We start from the raw sequence: 21,696 nt of genomic DNA on the forward strand, positions 1-21,696 counted from the left end.
TTTCCTTGGATATTTATCCTATTTGTGAATAGATTATAGTTTAAAGTTGGCGCCCAAGCTATGAAGGGAACGCCCCTGCTGCCACTTGTACACTACTGCCATCTAGTAACTCCTAGCACCAACTACAAAAGTAAATAGTCAATATGTGTGTCTCAACTCTGTTGTCATGATGATATGGTGTAGACTATTTTCCAGAGATAAACTGAAGTGATCAAACTGTTCACCATTTCCATGGGAACTTGAATATGTGGACACCAACAAAAAACCAGAAATTTGGCGTGGGTGAGTACTGTACTACTAAGCTACTTTATTGAGGCTGTACTCCTCTGCTGTCAACTTTGTCACTCTCAATCAACTCTTTGGCGAAATGTCATAGGGTATTTTCCTAGTTATGAAACGCAGCTTTCCAAGAATTTTGCAACTAACTCTTCGTTACTGTTTGGTTCAGGAAATGTAAGAGTTTTAATGAGTAATGATGCTGAATTTACATTTGTATGCCTACTTGGCTAACAAAGATCTAATTAAAGAACTGAGTGATCATGGTCACCACTCCTCCCTTCATCAGTCTTATGTCCATATACTACAGTGAAACTTGAGGCTTAATTTGGGGTTTGTATCAGTCTTGGTTCAGTGAAAAAAAAAAAAAAAAAAAAGTCACGGGTTGTTGAGATAAAACAAGGTTTGAGTCTCCCACAGACTGTCAAGGATTTCATGCCCAAGCCACCTTCGACAAGGCTTGAGACATATGAGTGCCATAGAGCTTTACAGAGATAGGCACATGTTGAGTTACCAGTTGTCAAGGTACCGTACCGTACTCAAAAAATTTAAGCAAATATTTATTGAAAGCAGTCCAAGGAGAATTAATTAATGTTTAGGCACAAAGACATTCAGAACTTATAAAATAAAACTTACACAACGTTTGATAAAGGGTTTTACAACATAGAATATTGCATTTCTCTAAGTAAATAGTATATGTACTCATTGGCAGGCTGTTAAGTTCTGGTTATGTGTACATGCCATACCTTGGGCATTATCTGTATAATTTAAATAATTTTCATATATGATTGGTAACAAGAAGTACCGTATATATCAGTAGCTAGTGGATTGCTATAAAAAAAAAAAAAAAAAACTAATATCAGCAATAAATTGTACTGGTATTGGCATATCATATTAGGAACAGTCCAAAGGGACTCCAGGAGATTTGGCACCCTCCTCTGGCTTTGGTTGTTGATGTTGCATACCGGTAAGCCCAGGTCTGTTTGGCTAAGCAGATCCAGCAATCACAGGTAACCAACTGCTTGTGTGGGATCCTCCTACAGGTGCAATACAATACATACCAGTATACTGTGTAGGGATCTGGCACCCCCTTGTGGTAGACAGCGTCACACAAGGGTCAGACCATTATCCTTCCTGTGGTGAGTGCAGGAAAATATGAGGAGGTTTGGCTTTGGTAATCTCCCAAGGTCTTGCTGGTTGCTGGGTGGGTTCCATTTCAGAAGGAACCCCAAAATGTCAACATGCCAACAGTATAATATTAATAAACAGAAAGAAAAAGTACTGTAACGAGACAGTTGCAGGAAAGTGTGATGTAAAGCCATTATACAATTCATGTTATATATTTGTAAAATGTAGTTACTGAGAGTTAGACAACGCTGTCAGAAAACAACGTGTTTAGTCAAGGTTAAACTTTGTACAGTCTGCTGCCCAGATGTTCAGATTTTTTTTTTTTTTTAAATGGGACAAAGTATGGGATGGCACAACTGCTGAGGGAAAGCTGTTCCAGACACCTATTACTCTGGCCGAGAAGAATCTACCATGCATCTTACAGTCTACATGAGATTACAAGATCCTGAGGGGATGTCCTTGGGTTCTAGTGGCAGGTTGAGGCTCATAGATGTCAGAAGACTGGATAGGTGACAGTCCATTGAAGATTTTCCACACCTTAATGAGGTCAGCCCTGAGCAACCTTCCATGTACAGAGTATAGATCCAGAGTAGCAAGACATGCAGCAACTGATCACAAATCATAAAACATGGGTATTTTGCAGTAAAAGAAGTTTTTTCCATTCATTCATAGGGAGTTTTGGGGGCACCTAGTTGGCCATCCCACTCCGTGGGTCTTGCTAATAGCTTTTCCCATCAGCAACATTTGTTCTAGACTGCTCCATTAAGGTGGGACAAGGGGAATACGGTAGTTTACCAGTTAACAGGCTAGCTGAACAGTAGAACACAGACTTATGCTTGGATGTGATACCATACTTAAAACCTATACTCATAGATATATACCGGTATATATACAGTATATATTTTTTTTTCAGTACTGTACTTTTTTTTATTTTTAAATAAATAAATGGATAAGAATAACATAGTAAGTGCACCTCTCTCCTCAGTTTTGTGTGTGTCAGGTTGTTTCTGTTGCCCCACTGAGTTAGTAGTAGTCTTGGGAGTAGCTGGAAGCTGACTTTTATGGCTCCTTCAGACTGAATGTACAGAATATTATTTTTTCTGTAAATAAACAAAATTGTAGAGTAGCTTTTTATTACAGTGTTAACCAAAGAAAAATATGGGTAATCTACATTTTCAGTATTATTACCACTTTTTTCTGGAAAGAACAGCTAGACTATTTCAGCTAACAGAAAAAATTGTTTTATATCTAATAAAGAATACTAAAATACTGGTAACATATTTCAGTAATCTACAACTTTGATCATGAAGAAATCCCACAAGCACTACACCTTGATGTTGGGGAGACAGTGCAGGTGCTAGAGGAGTGTGCGGGTAAGTGTTATAGCAAGGTACAGTGTGATACAAGAGTTGTTGCTTTGCTTTGTTAAGTTTTACCTGGTCTGTAATTGTCATCTCTATCTTGACTCTTGAGCTGTAGCAAGAAATTAACCCCTTCAGCTCTGGTGACATACTATATTTTGTATCTCTTAGCTGCCAAATAAAAGATTTAAAACAAGTCAGGGGGACCCTGTTATAATACAGGAGTTGATTAAGGCTGTATCTAATCATGCATCAGCCTTTGTCACCTAATGGTGGCTGTCCATGCTGCTCGATCTCTGGCAGCTTCCCTATTCTGTCCCTTATCCCTGAGGTTATGCTCAATGATTTCCTCCGAGGTCTTTTTCGGTGTACCTCTTGCAACCCTACCCCCAACATTTAGACTTCTCACATTTGCTCCCAATTATCATCCCCCATGCTCACCACATGCCGAGACCATCTCAGTCTACCTTTCCTCATTACAGCGCTAATACACTCCAGTCCCATCCTACCTCTCAACTCATCAGTCATAAACCTAGCTCCCCACAGGCGCCACACTCAGGGATGCACTGCACATCTACCTAATCATTGTCATTTCTGTGTGTTTGAGCCTGCAAATATCCTCTTCCTTTACTGCCCAGGTCTCACTACCATACAGTATTACACTCCTAACCCATACCACATGCAAAGATCCCTTAGCACGGAGGAAGAGGCAACAGCTCCCTGAACTTCTTCCAACCACCCCTCACTCTAGCCCCAGAGGTAGCTCCAGCCTAACCTGCAGCACATAACATGTCTCCCAAATACCGCAACACAACTCTTCCACACACTTGAGAGACTCATCAACAAGATCAATCCTTTCTCGCCTGACAGTCTCCACATGCTCTCCCTGACACACCGCACACATGAAATCAGCATTATTTTGCAGTCTGCATCTAATACCACAACATCTCTTATGCACCCACCTATTACAAACATTGCACAAGATTGAATTACTTCCCACGCCCTTGTGGCAAATTGCACGTGGCCACGCTCCCTCTTCCTTGACAGTACTGCCACCAGCCCTGGATACCATCACTTTTGTTTTATCTGCATTTACTCTTAAGCCATTGTGCCCCATACCATCTCCCCACTTCCAAAGTCTTTCCTCCGCCTCTCATTCTTTCTCTGCAATCAACACCAAATCATCAGCATACATCTCCCATGGGAGTCCATTTCTGAAGCCACGTGTGAGCATGTCAAGTACCATGATAAACAATAAGGGGCTCAAGACTGACCCCTGATGCACACCAACATTCTAAGAAAACTTATCACTCAAATCTTGATTCACCCTTGCCCTGATGCGAGCAGCCACATACATTGCCATAACCACCCTGACCTACCACTTATTGATCCCAAGCTTTCTCATGGCCCACATCACTACCTTCCAAGGGACTATGCCAAAGGCCTTCAAATCAACGGTAACAAAGTGCAGATCCCTTTTTTTTCCTATATATTTTTCTTGAAGCTGTCGAACAATGAATATGGCATCAGTGGTCCCTTTGCCTGGCATAAACCCAAGCTGCATCTCATCAATATTCAGTCTTTCTCTAATCATACCTTCAGAAAACTCTCCATTACTGTCATTATTTGGTCCAGAAGCTTTATGCCTGTATACGGTAATTTACTCTTTCAAGGACATCACCCTTCCCCTTGTACAGATTTACAGTTACACTTTTCAGCCACTCATCTGGGACAACACACTCATATATAATCGTATTTATCAAGTTAGTGACTAATCGCACTCCTTTATCTCCTAAGGCTTTCAACATTTCAACAGTGAACCCAGACACACCTGCTGCCTTCCTCACCTGCATCCTGCCTATTGCCCTGCTCACAGTAGCAGTATCAATCAAAGTCCAAGGGCCAAACACTAGATTTGCTGGCTCCAAACCTTCCCTGGCCCAGTCAAACTCTTCATTCAACAACCGGTTATAATGCTTACTCCAGGTGTCTTTAATATCCCCACTGTTCACCACCACTTTTTTCCTTCAACATTCTTCATACACTGCTTTCTTGTGATATTCCTGTTATCCCACGTCATCTGATTTGCTTTCCTTTCCACACTAATTAGGTTATCAAGTAAAAGTCTCTGATTTGTAATACCTCTAGTTTGAAAGTTTCTCCTAAGATGAGTAGGCAAATGTATGAAGGTAGCATGAATAAAGTTAAAAGTACTTATTCGGATCGGAGGGGTTAACATTAGAAGACGGTGCTAAAGAAATTTTATATAAAGGATGTAAAGTCAAGATATTGTATTGCCCTGTTCTGCCACTGAGCTACTGGAAACAACCAGCAAAGGGATGAAAATGTCCACCAAGTAAAGGTAGACGAATATTACTGTACAGTACCGTACAAGTACAGGTACTGTACTGTACAGAGTACAGAACTGTCTGACTAGTGTGTTGTAATTCATTTTTGTAAATACTATAGTCTAAGTTTAATTTTCAGATGTTATGGTTATATATATGAAGATGTATATATATACTGTATTTTGTACAGAGTTATTTAAAAAGACTTCATTTATATAAATTTTCACACACACACACACACACACACACACACACACACACACACACATATATATATAGTTACACCAGCAGTCTGTACAGATAGCTCCATTTGAATAGTCTATTAACAATTCCATTCTGACCCTCTTGAACCCATCTGACCCTTTCTGTGCTTGCCTGGCTGTTTTTCCTTTTGTTTTTTGAGATTTTGCATTCAGAGAACAGTTGTGCAAAAACACTTAGGACACAGCTTTGCATCAAGAGGAATGGAAAGCGTTTAACTTGATTCTTGTAATTGAAACTGTGCATAAGAAATATCTCACATTTAGGCAGTCTTTATGTAAGCATGGGTTAAAATTGACGTTAAAATAGAAAAATAGGAATTTTTGTATTTACCATCATGTACAGCTTACACTGCAGACTACATTACTATATTGTACTTTTCAGTACAATACAGGTTTGTCACCCGTTGTAGAGTCACCTGAAAGTAAGTGTACATAAAGTGGGTGGATAGTGGGAACCCCAACCTGCCACATTGAATTATTACATCATAGGGAAGGGATTAGTTACAGAATAATAGCACTGTTAGAGAAGAGGAAATCAACCACTTCAATCCAGTGATGATATTTTCCAGCATACTGGTATCCTGCTACTGTATTTTTGGACAAGTTTTTCTGATCAAGATTTTTTTTAAATACCAAAGGGGGTGGGGGGCAGATGTAACGTTGATATACCCCACACTAATGGAAGTTCTTCCCAGCTAGTATGAAATTCTATTTTTGCAGCAAGAATACTGTAGGAAGAAAAATATATTGCGGGATATCCATCCATCATCCAATCGAATATTGTCACATCCAGAGCATAGAGGCCTGGTGCATGGCAGTGCAGTCCAGACATTTAGGGTGAGAATGACCAGCTGTTCATCTTTGAGCAGTAGTGCATAAGCAAGGAACTCCAGCTATCCCTCAGAAGTAGACTCCTACTTATCACATTTGACTGGAATGCCTTTACTTCCTAGATCATCAAGCATCGAAGAAATTGTATATACCAGAGGAATGGAGCCAGTACTGTACACTACATCACTACACAACACAATGGCCCACCCTTGATCTCCCTATGTTCATCAGAGATTTTAATGTCATAATATTTTCAGGTTGGTACAGAGGATTTTCCACACGCAATAGAAATGTTAAGGGAATATTTCCTGCTCAATTCATCCATCTTAAGCCGTTTAAAATCGACAATGAAGGGTTAGTAAAATACCCCACTCTGTTTTATTAGTACTTAAGGTAAAATCCTCCATACAGACAGTCCTCATTATAAATCTGCTAATGTGTTCTAAAATACTGTACTATAATTTTCTCAGTATGTCTGGTATCTGCTGTAAATAGGGGGAACTAGCAAGTCGGATTTATTGTTACTAGCAGCAATGAAACTTATACATAATAGGCAGTTTTTCTGTAAATTACCATAGACCTAGAAAGTATGAGTGTCAAACCAGCAACATGTAATGAGGTCTCTCTGTACACCATTGTAGCCACTCTTTTTCATTGCATGATATTTATTTTCCTATTATGTCACGGAAAGTTTCTGTGTTGTTTGCTTTCTTATGAGAATTTGTGTTCATAATCCCTTATTGAGTCTATAAGACTTTGACAATGCATCTTAGACTTAGCTGCTGTCTCCAGTGAGCTAAAATGAATGAACTATTTTGATAGAAACTTGTCATACTACTGCATACTAATTTTGCATGTAATATTCCCAGAGAGAAGTGACACCACAACTGCAGAGGTAAAGTCCAGGTTGAAACTGTCAGACATTATGTTGTATTATATGTTATTGCTTTGTGTCTTAATATCACAGTACTGTACTGTGAATTGTTCAAAAGGGAGAATTTTACCCACCTTGATATAGTATATGAATGTGTATGGTTCTGTCCCTGTTCATTGAGGGTTTATTTTGAGTCAGAACAGTTTGATCTCTCCCAGTAGTTGAGACCATTACATGCTACTCAAGTACAGTGCTGTAGACATCCACCATATTGTCAGTGGTTGTATATACTGTATATATATATGCTGTACCTTGAGAAGGTAATAGCCTGTTTGCCCTGTTTTTCAGTATTGTACCAGATAGTAGTAGTTATAGTATTTGCAACCCCAGGCTCTTTGGAATGTGAGCCCAGCAGTCAGCAGACAGAAGCTGCTGTCCTTCTACAGTCCACACTTCTCCTTTTGGGGGATAGGGACATTTGTATAACCAAGGTCTTGAGCTGGCCGATTAAATCAGTGTCACTGTGAGAAGGCGTCCCACTCCTGCACCATTTAAATAAATATCCTTTCATTTTTCTTCCCCCAAAGCATAAGATGCTTAAAATGATTTAGCTTATCTGACCAGAATATTATTGCCTATTGTATTTACTATGAAGGTCTACCAGTAATATACAGGTATTTATGTGAAATAAGTCTTGAACCTAAAAAACAAAAAAAGCAGAAAATGCAAAACATTGCTGTAGCCATTGTATAGATGACTGCTTGCTGTAGTACAAAATTGCTAATAACGTTTGAGTTGTTTGATAAATGGGAAGAATGTACGGAAAGTAATTTTTGTATGATTACAGGTTGTACGAGACTGTGACACCAGTTGAGGATCCAGTAGTACAAGAGGCAGCCTGTGTGCTGCGGGAATGGAACCAAATATGGAGGAATCTCTATGTGGTGAGTATTAACACTTGGTGTGACAAGGTCTGAGCTACAGTGAATAGGTGCATTGAGCTGAGCCACGGTGAATAGATGCACTGAGCAGTAAGGTGGAAGAGACAGGGGAGATTATTAACAGGATCCTAGTATTGTGACACATTGAAATAGAAAACAAAATAAAAAATGAGAGTAGGGGACCTACCTTTGTGCAATATTCAGGTAAGATGTGACAGGTATAACAGGGATTGCAATTTATAGTTGACTTGTATTATGCGTTCATATAATTCCCTCCTTTATAGCAACTTGGGACACCCTATGGGGACCCGGAGCTATGGGATGCAGTCCGCAAGGCCATGATGGATGTGGCCGACTGGAGAAAGCAGCTCATCACAGGTACCTTGACTTTCGATCAAATCACACAGTACAAGCTCAAGATCACTCGCAAGATCGACTGGGGAAACAGGTTTGTGTATACCTCTTGATGAAATTTTGTAAATACAATAAGATGTCTAGAATGTGGAGTAAAGGAGTTTGTTTATCATATGGTAGAAGAGTGTGTTTTATGTGCCATCATAATGGGCTGATTTCATGTTGTTACTTCATCTTGGTTTTTCATGACCTGATTGTCTTCTCCAGAATACAGTATTATGTACCTTAAGACTGATTGTCTTCAGTTATGATAACAAAAAAGATAGTATGATGAACCTCCTTAAGATGAGCTCCCCTCAAGAATGGGATGCAGCATAGCTTTGTCATTGCAACCACTGAAAAAAGGGATAGAAGAAGCATTTAGATAGGCGGTGTGAAGAAGTATAGTGTTGCGTAGTCAACTTGTTGTACTGGAATTTTATTTAGATGTATTAGGCTTAGACCCATTGATACTAGAGCTGTCCATGAGAAGTTGAAGAGTTATTAATTTGTCATATTCATTTTTTTTTTTTTAACTTTTATTACTTTTACTACCATATTCACAAAGTTGTATACAGTACCCTCGCGTCCAGCACGGTAATATTGTCATGCATGGGTCACGTGTTGGACCAAAAACGTGTTGGACTAACAATAGAGCTTATGGGGAAAAATGAATTATGTCAGCAACCCTTGGAAAAGTCACCCGAAATACCTACCATATACCTATACATATATTGGTACTATTGTAATTATAATAAATGGTACTGTGCTGTGAATGATAACTAACCTTTTAGGATAGTGTTGGTGGGCCTGCTGGGAATGGAAGGTGGTATCCAAGGCTGTAGTTAGTCCTACTGGGTCCCCGGAGGATGGCTGCTGGTGTCATTAATGGGTAATGGCTGTTGCTCCTCCTCAACCTCCCTCATAAATCCTTCGAAATCAAACCTCCCTCATAAATCCTTCGAAATCACACTCAGAATCACTATCTTCGTCCACAGCCATGGAAGGTCCTGCTTCTGCCTGTCCTAGCCCTGTAATCCTCGGCAAAGTGCATGCTTCTCACACTGTTGTCAGAGCCCTGTCTCGTGACTGTGGAAAGTGATCGCTGTCGCTGACTCGGTAGAGAATAAGGAGAAGCAACTTTGTTTATAAACTGGTACGCACGCCGATGAGAAGGGTTTCAAAATGATTGATATTTATTCAAAATATTAATATGTATTCAGTGTCAGGCTAAATGTTCAATGCTGTAGTACAATACATTCTCTGTCGAGTCGCCTGGGTTTTGGTCACACTGTTTTCTCCGTCGTATGCTCGGCAGGAATCCATCCAGATGAATTCCAAATGCCCGTGGTATCGTCGGCAATTTTACCACGTTACCGTTCCGATTTACCATCGTATCCTCGGCAAACTTGGTATGAAGTGCCGTGTGATAGCCTTCGGCTGCCAGGATCTTGTCTTAAGTTTTTTATTAACTTTCCTCTCCCCTTTCTTCTTCCTCTCGATGCTTTCTAGCTTGGTGGCCTGAGGGAGGTGCCGACGCTTCTTGGGGTTCTCAGAAGGCTTCCTAGGCATCGTGAGCAGGGTAAAATGCAGTAACAAGGGCAGAATATGCAGCAAGAAAAAAGCACCTTCCAATGCAATTATGCGACTGAGTGGCTCTGTGGCGGGAGAAATGTAAACAAAACATCACGTGACACCAGAAGCGTTTTTAATTGGGCGGCATCACGATCACGTCGCGATAGCAGGCGGGGAAGGCTACTTGATCAGAAGTTTTTCATTGGCTATCATCATCATGGGAATGTCCAGTATGACCGTGTTGGACCGGGGGTGATCGTGCTAGAGTGAACTCTGCGGATTTCACCCACTTCTCGGAGCTCTGTGCGTGTTATGCTAACACACTCGTGTTGCAGTAATTAAATCGTATTAAATAATACTAATTAATTGCTCTCCGTGCTGGACCCGAATCGTGCTGGACTAACGCGTGTTGGACGTGAGGGTACTGTACTTACTACATTTTGTGTTGTCCTCCTCCTATTTGTGGATCATACTTGCAGTTGTGAAACAGGGAAAAATTAGGTTAACTTGATGATGATGATGATGGTGTCAATGTTGTGACAATGTTTAATCCCTTCAGTCTAGTGATGTACTGTTTATTATTTTTACTGCTTTAAGGTATTTTTATTCAGCCTAAGAGATACTTTTTGAACTGCAGGAGTTAGATGGTGCCTTCATTAACGTCTTCAGTATGAAAGAAGTTTTCAGAGTTAAACAAATAATAATTAGATGTAGGAAAAGTGAAATAAGAAGTATGGTACATCACCAGATTGAAGGGGTTCATCATAGTACAAGAAGATGATTTGGTTCAAATCAATTTTTTACATTCCTAACTCAGGAAACTTGGGCTGGATCTGGTGCCTCGGGTGGATGGAGAAATGGTGGATCCTGATGCTGTCAGTGTAGTTGAGCTGTATCAAGTGGTATGCTCTTTATCGTAGTTATTTTCACTTTTAGAGAATTAATTTTTTTGCTATCATACAAATAGAGAGGAATGCCTTTCCATGGTTGCACAGATATAACTGGGTGGCTCTGCTGCCAGGTTATATGAATGTCCCTCATCCCCTTCTCTATCCCATGAAAAGAGAATGGTGGACTGCAGGAGAAGGGTAATTTCATCCTGCAGTCCACTGGGTTTGTATCAGGATGAGCCAGAGGCCACAACCACAGCAGCTAATATACAGAGAGCCCTTGCTATAAGTTTTTTTTTTATTTCTAAAAATAGTCTGTGGTAATTTGCAGAAAAATTACCCTTTAAAGTTGCTTTGTTATGTTGATAACTGTTCAGTACAGGTATGTTGTTTTTTTTATGCACCCTCTTACCAGATTATTTTATTTAGCAAAAGGAGAACCACCTGATACAGAAGGGATGAATCAAGGCTGTATCTCTCTTCCCTAGTTAAAGAAGTCTCTTCAGAGATGAATAAGATTGTCTGGGTGTAGCAGAAATAAATAGAAAATATATCATCTGATTGAGGGAATGAAATAGCTTAGCTTCTCTAGTAGAATCATCCATGCAGATCAGTGTAATTAATTAAACCTGTAAGTTTAAAAACAGTGGAGAAGCATCAGATACTTCTGACATATTTCAGTAATGTTGGACCAGATCAGAAGATGAGAGGTTCCAGTAGGTCCTACGTTGTATGATACCAATAATATGAGGACTTGTGATAGTTTATCAGTATGTGTTTGCAAGGGACTAGAAGTTTACTGTAGATTTGTGTTGAAAAAATTTTTCTTGGTCTGCAATTGTTGCCACAGTGAGTAGAATACCCATATCCTGTAATGTTTATGTACTGCATATATAAAACTAATACAGTACATGGTAATTTGTTTTTCAGCATGCCCAAAGTGCAGAAGCATCACAAGCACACTCCCAGGTAATCCAGTATACCTTTATGATGTATTTAAACATTAGCCATCCCTATATTGTAAGTAAAAATGTATGATAAAAGATGGTAGGTTGAGTGTATTTTTGACAGTCGAGAGGGTTTGCTTTTATACTGTGTTGAAGATGATTTATCCTACCACACTCACTTTACAGAAGGTAGCTGGATTGGTCTTCATTCTTTTACTGTTTTTCCTTTACTATGCTGAGTTGTTGGAGTACATGTGTGTTTTTTTCAGGGCCTTGGGACATTAGCAAAAAAGAAGGAGAGAAGAAAAGTCCCCAGTCATCATTTGTTCTTCTGCATGGGACACTTCTCTTACCATCTGGGGGAGGATGTGGAACTGTTCTTTTCTTTGTATGATGCAGGGAAGGGGAAGTATATCAGGTGAGGGATTGATGATTTATACTGATATAATAAACATTAATAATAGCTGCCATGGTGTAGTGGGTTTGAGTACATACAATTGCCTGAGGGGTCAGTTGTCTGATACTGCACAAGGGTCATCCAAATAGGGGCATTGCTTTAGCCTTCCAGAGGAAAATGTGTGGCAAAAAAAACTGCATCATCACCATTCTGTATACAGGATATTCATTTCTCTGGTGATTTACTGAAAAATGAGAGAAAAGTTAAGAGAATTGAGTGTCAGACAGTACCGTAGGTTATATAGATAAATAAATATACATGAAATAGATGTCATCACATAGTTTAACTGAAACAGTAAAAGCTTTGGAAACTTTTAGGAATATATATATTTTTTTATTTAGAGTAGTGCAGTATTGGAGTATAGTGCATATCCATGTTTTATTCAGTGACCTAAAGAATTGTAATGCATTGCACCATGGAAGTTACTATCCATCCATCCATCATCCAATTGTACGTTGCCCCATGAGAAACGTAGGAGCCCGGGGCTAGGAAAGTTGGTCCTGGCATTTAAGATGAGAGTGACCAGCCTCACTCATCCCTGAGTGGCATTACATGAGCAATAAACCCCAACCACCCCTCAGATATAAACCTTCACCGGCTCAATCCGATTGGAGCAGGAAGTTACTAATAAATATAATTAATTACATGCTAAAAGTGGCAGGTATTTTTGCTGTGTTTTGGTAGATATTACCAGCTAATGTACTTTTTTTTTTCTTTAAGATTCTAACATCATTTATTCATTTGCAGTGAAAGATTTCTAGTCAAGCTCTCAAAGGAAGGATTTTCCAACTATGTAGAGAAAGTCCAAACCAACTGCACTATATTTACAGTAAGTTCTCTCTGAGGTTCTGTCTTACTTGCTTCTTGAATTGACTTAGATCTTTTATGCTTCTTTTATCTCTTATGCTTCTTACTGATAAAGAACAGTACAACTTGATAGCCACTTTTGTAAGTGTTATCATGATAAGAAGTTCATTGACACTTCCCTACCGGGTATGGCAGTGGAAGGTGCTAATGAAGAACACAAATAGAAGGTTATGGGAAGGAAGGAAAAAAAGACACGACTGTGCTGGCATAGTATTGTCAGCAGTTTTACCTATTATGGGACACTAATAATTATTGTAAATTACTTACCTGTGTTTACAGTACATTTACAAGTAAGAGGATATGTGTCATTATTATTCTGTAGTACTGTAATTATGTATAGTAACTACTGTTAACAGGAAATTCAAAAGATAATATACCCTAGTATTTTGGGTGTTTGTAGCCAAACTGTGTTAGCAAATAACTTGGTAATTTTACCCTTTCAGGATCTTGGAAGTGGAGATCTGACATCAGATTTGTATATTGTTGCCCATGTAATACGAGTTGGCCGAATGCTGTTCTCAGAGTCAGTTAAGAAATCCTCATCCCATAACTACAGACGGCCATATGGTGTGGCCCTGTTTAGGTTATCATTATCTGTGCTGCAGGGTGGTGAAGGAGAGGTAGGTTGTTGTTTATTTTTGTGGTATTTTTGATGTGATCAAACTGGTCCTCTCCTACAACTTGAATTAATTACTAATCTATGGTTACATAAAATTTGATGAGTCTTGGTCATAAAGTAGGAATGAGCCTCCTTGGCTACTAGTCAATCAGTTCTGTAGTCTGACAACACTCAGACATTATCTAGGCCAAAAGGGTTGTGAGATTTCTTTTCAGTTCCAAGTGAATGTGGTACATACTGTACAGGTATAGCTCACTTAACAATAAGACTTGTAATCACTCTTTTGCAGGTGGAGCTGACTGCAAAGCTCTTCTCATCAGATGAAAAAGACTTTTGGCAGTTGCCTGAACTTATTCTCAAGAAGCAGTCCAATAAGTATTCAATATTGTCCAATAATGCTAGTTATGGTAAGAACAAGTGTTTGAAGTTGATTATTTTAAGAGAAAAGTAATTGTACAATAGGCCTTCATTATAACTTGCCCTTTGTGTGTGTGTGTGTGTGTGTGTGTGTGTGTGTGTGTGTATGTGTGTGAGTGTGAGTGTGTGTGTGTGTGTGTGTGTGTGTGTATGTGTGTGAGTGTGTGTGTGTGTGTGTGTGTGTGTGTGTGTGTGTGTGTGTGTGTGTGTGTGTGTGATTTCTATTAAGTCTACATTATTAAAGAAATATTGCCTGGTAATATTTGTACCTTTAAAACTGATTTGTCAGCCTGGTAAGTATTATTTGTGCCTTTAAAGCTGATTTGTCAGCTTGGTAAATACTATTTTTACCTTTAAAGCTGATTTGTCAGTTGTTTTAAGAAACAGTCCTGCCTGATAAAGAGGACTGTTTATAGACTTCAGTGAGTTGCATGATGAAGTATGATGGGACTCAAGGCCATATTATTAAAACATAAAGCATGAAAGTGCCAACAGATTGATGATAATCTCTGAATTCAAGGTCCTACTGCAGTATGTATTGCTTACTATGTTTTGTGTACCCTTATGAGCTATGGTTTCTGCTTACTTCCTGCCTCTGTCAGTGACTGGAGTGGAGTCATATCCAGGGTTTCACACTGATGGAAGATCTATTGTCCAGTGTTAAAAACTTAAGGTCATAGTCCAAAGCTTTGATCAACTACACAAGAAACAGTTCCTGATGATAGTCAAAGATCTGTTGTTCACTGTAAAGAACTGAAGGTGGTACAGTAGTTAGTTTGAAACTTTGATTAACTGCGCAAGGAACAGTTTGTTATGACACTTATACTCATGCAGCTTAAAAAAAAAAAATACTTGAACAGCTAGCTGCAGATCTTGATTTGGAGTGAAACCAAGAATATTATTTCTTTTCAACCAGTGGTAAGATCAGACAGGAAATGTGTACATACACAGTCTAGTCTAACGTGGTTTTTTAGAACTTAATTTGTGTAAGCTGCTGGCCACTTAGAGGTTTAATGAAGTTTTTGAGATACCTGTATACAGATTTCTGTTTCATCTTTTGCAGTTCTGTATAATAGATCCTGTAATGTTCATTCATCAGATGTGCTAGTGGAAATACAGTGCAGCCTTGTTATGTAATAGGGTTGTGTCAAGTGAAGAGTTATTGCATAGCGATTTATCGCATAATGAGGTCGATATAACATGGGTTCAATGGGGTTAGGGAGGGTGACCTCGACCGCGAAGCCTAAAATGACCTAAAGAAAAACCTTTGCCACCTGCCAACACTTTGTCCTATACCGGTACGAGTAGTCATCAAGGGTCCCATGCCCCGGGATGGGGGACAGTTGGAGGGCCTGGACAACCACTCCACAAAAAAGATATGGTATCACTTTACTTAATGACACACACACTGCACTTTATTAAGTACTTGTGCTGTTATTTGGCGAGAGAAATGGTGTTTCAGAGGCCTTTCACACACAAAATAAAGCAAAAGGCAACGATCACAATCACTGGGCGGGCATCTTGGCTCAGTCAGCAGGGTAGAGGCCTAAAAGGGGGATGATGGTTACATAAATTTGACTCAGTTTCCAGGTCACAAGCTTCAGTATTTCAATTTCAATTCAATCATTTCCTGTGGCACCCTCGGGGATGCATAGGGCCTCGATGAACTCACACCACCACATCCTATCTTGTGCTAACTCCTCAAGATCTCCCCAACACTCATCTCCAGCTTCCCGTCTCATTGTCCTCACCCACGTCTCTTTTGGCCTTCCTCTACCTCTCCTACCAAGTGCCACCCACCCTGGTGTACCTCGTACTATTCCCTGTCTCCTATACACATGTCCTAGCCACTTCCATCGTGAGAATCTAACATATTCATCGATCGGCTGCACTCCCGTTATTTCTCTAATTCTACTATTTGGTATCCTTTCCCACCACTTAACTCCTAATATTCTTCTAAGTGCTTTATTTTCAAACACCAAGAATTTATTTTCCATAGTCACTGTGCTGTACCAAGACTCATGTCCATAAATTAAGATACTCCTAACCATTACCTTATAACGTTTGATTTTTGTGTGCACAGAGAAATTGTTATTATTCCAAATATTTTTAAGCATTCCCATTGCCTGATTAGCTTTCTTTAACCTTTCCTCGAATTCAAAGTTCAAAGAACCATCCTTGGCTAAATAAGTACCTAAATATTTAAACCTATCAACTTGCTTTACAACCATACCTCCAATTACACATTCCTGCGCATTTTCCATATTCATATTGATTATTTCAGTTTTTCCACAATTAATAACCAAACCCACCTTGCGACCTTCACCCACCAAACAGTCCAACACTCTCTGCATCTCTTCTGGCCCATCACAAATCAAAACTATATCATCTGCATAATCTAAATCCAAAAGTTTCCTGTTCTCTCTCCAAAGTATACCTGCACCGGTTTCTGTTCCAACGCGTTTCATAATGTAATCAATGACCAATATAAATAGTAAAGGCGATAGAACACCACCTTGAATTACTCCGGACTTGACTTCAAACGAATCACTCAGACAACCATCAACCATCACTTTACAAAATGTGTCCTCATGCATGTTCATCATGACCCTCACAAACTCCTCTGGTATTCCATAATGTCTCATGATCTTCCCCATAGTCTCTCTCGAAACACTATCAAAAGCCTTTTCAAAATCAACAAAACAAAGACTTAACGGTACTCTCATTTCATTAACTTGCTGCATCAAATGCCTAACTATAAAGATCTGATCATTGCAACCACGTCCCTTTCTAAAACCAGCCTGTTCATCCCTCAGAATACCCTCAACCACCGGCTCCAACCTATTTAACAACACTCTACTGAAAACTTTCAAAGCTATTGGTGACAAAGAGATTCCCCTCCAATTACCACATTCACTCAGGTCTCCCTTCTCCGGAACTTTAACAATTACACCATTCTTCCAAACTGATGGTAGTAACCCCGTCACCCATATCTTATTGAATAGCTTGGTCAAGATCATTATTAATCTATCCCCCTCCACTTTAAACATTTCCAGAAATAAACCATCCTCCCCTGGTGCCTTATTATTCTTTAACTGTTTTACTGCTTTCTCCACTTCTGTAAGCCTCAACTCTCCTGTTTCTATATTTAAATCTTCCTGAGCAGACGGTATATCCTCTTCTGGTGGTATTGGTCTATTAAGAACTGTCTCAAAATGCTCTTTCCATCTGTTTTTAATATCTCCATCTTTGGTCAATAAATTTCCTTCCCTGTCTCTAACTGGTATTTCCTTGCGTTTACCTGCATTACCACTCAGTTCTCTAATCGATTCATATGCTATTCTTTGACTCTGTCCATCATTTTTGTTTATTAAGATTTCAGTCTCTGCAACCTTTTCATCCACACATCTTCTTTTATCTCTCCTAGCTAACCTTCTTACTTCTGAATTCAAACTCCAGTACGCAGCTCTTGCTAATTCAATCTCTCGTTCATCAACGCATTGCATCTCACTCTTCAATTTAGCCTCACCTCTCTTTTTTATCATATCCCACGTTTCCTCTGATATCCATTTCTTTCTCCTGAATCTATGTCTCCTTCCAATCGTACATTCAGCAGTCTCATGCAAAACTTTGTTCACATCCTCCCACATCTCATCTACACTTCTCTCCCCCTCTTCCAACGTTTCCAACACCAAAAACCTATTTCTGCATTCTAATCTGAATTCCTCCTTTTCGTCTCCTTCCCTTCTAAGCTTAACAATAGCGTATCTACCAGCACCAGATTTTTCCTTCTTCTGATTTTTAAGTTTAAACCTTATTTTTGCAATGCTGAGTTGATGGTCACTACCAATATCCGCTCCCCGTTTAACATGAACATCTAGCAGAGAACTTCTATGCCTCCTACTGATAGCGATGTGATCAATCTGATTTTTATATTTTCCACACGGCGACACCCAAGTTGTCTTGTGTATATTGCAATGCTGAAAGAGTGTGCCCCCGATGACTAAGTCATTTGCTAGACAGAAGCTTCCAAACCTCACTCCGTTTTCACTTATCCTACTACCAACTCCCATCTTACCCATACATGCCTCAAATCCCTCATTTGAACAGCCCATTACTGCATTAAAGTCTCCAATGCAGATCAAAACATCATGTTTAGGTACCCTTCCTACTCCTTCTTGCAACTTTTCATAAAATGTGTCTTTCCTTTCATCAAGTGCATCATTAGTAGGTGCATAACACACAAACAGACTGATGTTGCCATGATTTGATTTAAACCGTGCGTATAACAATCGCTCATCTACAGGATCCCACTCACATAAAGCCTTATTTGCCTTACAACCCAGCAACAATCCTACTCCCTGATAATGCATTCCGTCCTGTCGACCAGATATCAATAAACGTATACCATCCTCCAAATCCAACTTATCGACTCCAGTTAATCTAGTATTTCACATGCACAAAAAGTATCCATACATCCATCATCCAATCCTGTGTTGCCCCATGAGTAGCGTAGGAGCCCGGAGCTAGGCAAGTTGATCCTGACATTTAAGATGAGAGTGATCAGCCTCACTCATCCCTGAGTGACATTACGTGAGCAAAAAGTCCCAGCCACCCATTGGATATAAACCTGCACAGGCTTAATCTGATTGGAGTGTCTTAATTACCCACTAAACCACCAGGTGCCATAATTTGGTTATATGGTTACCACCCAGCATAGTATAAGGTTTCCTGGTGTTGGCTTGTCACTCAGTGTAAAGTCACCCATAGGCAGAAGGAGGAGGAAAGAATGAAGGAAGGCAAGATAGAAGAAGAAGCAAGGAAAGAGAGAAAGAAGAGTGGAAAGGGCAGACACCCAAGAGCAGCACTACATCAAGTGAGTGGATGGTGAGCACCCCCACCTGTATCACTCCATTTAATATTGCACGCTGCACTATTTGTTTGCACTTGCACAGTTATTTGGCAATAACAAGTGTTTCAGTGGTCTTTCATGCAAGAGTAGTGGCCCAAAAAGAGGATGATGGTTACTTAACATTGACATGAGTTCCAAGTCAAGTTTCAGTATAGCACACACAAAAAACTGTTGCTGCTCATAATATTGCTCACTGCAATATTTGTTAAGCACTTGCACTGTTACTTGGTGATAACAATAGTGTTCCCCTGGTCTTTCATGCAAGAGTAGAGGCCCAAAATGGGGATGACACGATTTCCAAGTCACAAGTTTCAGTATTTCACACACAAAAAAGTATAACTTCACTTAGTATTTTACACTACACTATTTGTTTAGCATTTGCATTGTTATCTGGCAATAACTGCTGTGTTTCAGTGGCCTTTCATGCACAGACTAAAATGAAAGGCAACGATCACAGCAAATGTAAACACTGGGTGGCTATTTTGGTTTGCATGTAGTAGGTGATGGTGACCATCATCCACTCACTTGATATAGTGCTGCCTACTTGTTCCTTAGCCTTTACCATTCTTTGTCTGTACCTGCCTTCCTCCCTTCCTATTTCTCCCATCTTTCCTGTCACTTCTTATTGCTTTTCTTTCCCTTACAGGTGGCTTTACATTGAGTAACAAGCCAAATGGTTTCATGTAAGCCAAGAAACCATTTACAACGCTGGGTGGTAACCATAAAACCAGACCATACATGCTCCCTACGTGTCAACAAGTGGGTTGGTTGAGGGTTAGTGCCCCTCCCCATAAAACAAATAACTCAAAGTCAGATGACCACCCCTTACGGGATTATGGCGTCTGGCAATAGATAGATAGATAAATGCATCACCGCATCCACGCGAGATTCTCGGAGGTGGCTGTCGAATCATTGTAGTGAAAATGCAGTTAATTTTTAACGTTCCGATACAGGGTATAACCTTAATTATCACTGTAGCGATTTATCACCTAACGGGGCTTTGTATAAAAAGGCTGCACTGTATGCAGGTGAACATAAGAAACTTACCCCAACTTCTTCCGTACAAAAATGCCCTTTATATTCTGTTCTTGCTATTGCCTAGTCACCAAGTTGATCTGTCATAAGCTAAATAAAATTGTTGGAAAATAGCAACCTTTGAAAGATTTTATTCAGCTTTGGGAGGACCACTTGGTGTAAAAGGTTAGTACGAGGTGCTATCCAAAATTTTCCAGACTAATGCCATATAAGAGTGAAAACTCACTATAGCTCCTATTGGCCACCATCACACTTGAAGTAGTTCCCTTGCGCATTGATACACCGGTCCCAGTGCCTCTCCCATTGCTGGAACGCTCCCTGGAAGTCCATTTTGATGAGAGTGTCAAGCACTGCCTGTGATTCCTTCTTGATGTCCTCAGTGGTATCATAATGAAGCCCTTTCAGCTTCATCATCATTTTCGGGAACAGAAAGAAGTCACCGGGGACTAAATCCGGCGAGTAAGGAGGGTGGGGGACGATTGCCATGTTGTTCTCGGCCAAAAACTGCAGGGTGTTGAGTGCACTGTGAGCTGGGGCATTGTCATGGTGAATCAGCCAGTTGTTGTCTCGCCAAAGGTCAGAGTGTCACCCTCTCACATCTTCACGCAGTCGCCACAGAACATCACAGTAGAAATTGGAATTGACAGTTCTACCAGCTGGGGCGAATTCTTTGTGCACAATCCCCTTGATGTCAAAGAAAACGATTATCATGCTCTGACATTGCTTTTCACCTGTCTGATCTTTTTAGTTCTTGGTGAGGTTGGACTTTTCCACTGGGATGATTGTTGCCAGCTCTCATTGGCAGTCATGACCCTGGACAAGAAGGTTTCATTTTCTGAGACGAGTCCAAGAAGCTCAGTGCAGACATTGACGCGTTGCTGTATTTGGTCACCTGTCAGGAGCCTGGAGACAAATTTGGCTGTGATGCGGTGCATGCCCAGTTATTCAGTGAGAATCCTCTGACATGTCCCATTACCAGTTCCCATCTCTCACAAGCATTGTAAATTCTCTGATGTTGATCCTCACGGACAAGCTGCTGAATTTTTACATTTTGAGGAGTTGTGCTGGTTGAGGCCCTCTCTGTGTGGTCGTTGTCGTCAACTGATGTTCAGCCTTCCTTGAACTGTGCGTGCCACTAAAACAACCTGTGTCCAACCAAGAGATTGCTCACCAAACACTTGCTGAATCATTGCCAGGGCCTCTGTTGCATTTTTCCTGAGATTCGCACAAATTTTGATGCAAATTCGCTGTTCCTTTTTTATATCCGTCTCGAAAATCACCTGATTACACATGCATGACAGCAAACAAACGAACATCACTAATCCCCATATCTGCCTACCTCTGCCCTGCATGCCGCACTGACTCATAATGCATATTAGTGCTGCCACATAGAGGCTCTTTGCGTCACTACAACCCATTTAGGCATTCGTGATCCCAGTCCAGAAAAGTTTGGATAGCACCTCGTATAGGCCTTATTTAATACCTCCAGCTCAAAATGCCCTTCTAAAGCTGATTGAAACCTAGAAATAAATTTGAAAAAACATCATTGTTGTGGAGGGGTT

General features: G+C 40.1%; 1 protein-coding gene across 1 annotated transcript in view; it reads left to right on the forward strand.

Moving 5' to 3' along the window:
* Positions 1 to 209: 209 nt before the first annotated feature.
* The window catches only part of spg (dedicator of cytokinesis spg), a 66,530-nt gene continuing 45,043 nt past the window's right edge, over positions 210 to 21,696 (forward strand). The window contains exons 1-11 of the mRNA XM_080283034.1: positions 210 to 282; positions 2,691 to 2,777; positions 6,465 to 6,561; positions 7,929 to 8,025; positions 8,307 to 8,470; positions 10,808 to 10,892; positions 11,811 to 11,849; positions 12,097 to 12,245; positions 13,032 to 13,113; positions 13,595 to 13,771; positions 14,060 to 14,177. Coding sequence (XP_080139160.1) covers positions 246 to 282; positions 2,691 to 2,777; positions 6,465 to 6,561; positions 7,929 to 8,025; positions 8,307 to 8,470; positions 10,808 to 10,892; positions 11,811 to 11,849; positions 12,097 to 12,245; positions 13,032 to 13,113; positions 13,595 to 13,771; positions 14,060 to 14,177 — 1,132 coding nt within the window. The 5' untranslated portion in view covers positions 210 to 245. The remainder of the gene's footprint in view (positions 283 to 2,690; positions 2,778 to 6,464; positions 6,562 to 7,928; positions 8,026 to 8,306; positions 8,471 to 10,807; positions 10,893 to 11,810; positions 11,850 to 12,096; positions 12,246 to 13,031; positions 13,114 to 13,594; positions 13,772 to 14,059; positions 14,178 to 21,696) is intronic.

The sequence above is a fragment of the Coenobita brevimanus genome, chromosome 12, assembly GCF_032717465.1.
Source record: "Coenobita brevimanus isolate Jiangsu-jjx chromosome 12, ASM3271746v2, whole genome shotgun sequence".
Classification (NCBI taxonomy): Eukaryota; Metazoa; Arthropoda; class Malacostraca; order Decapoda; family Coenobitidae; genus Coenobita; species Coenobita brevimanus.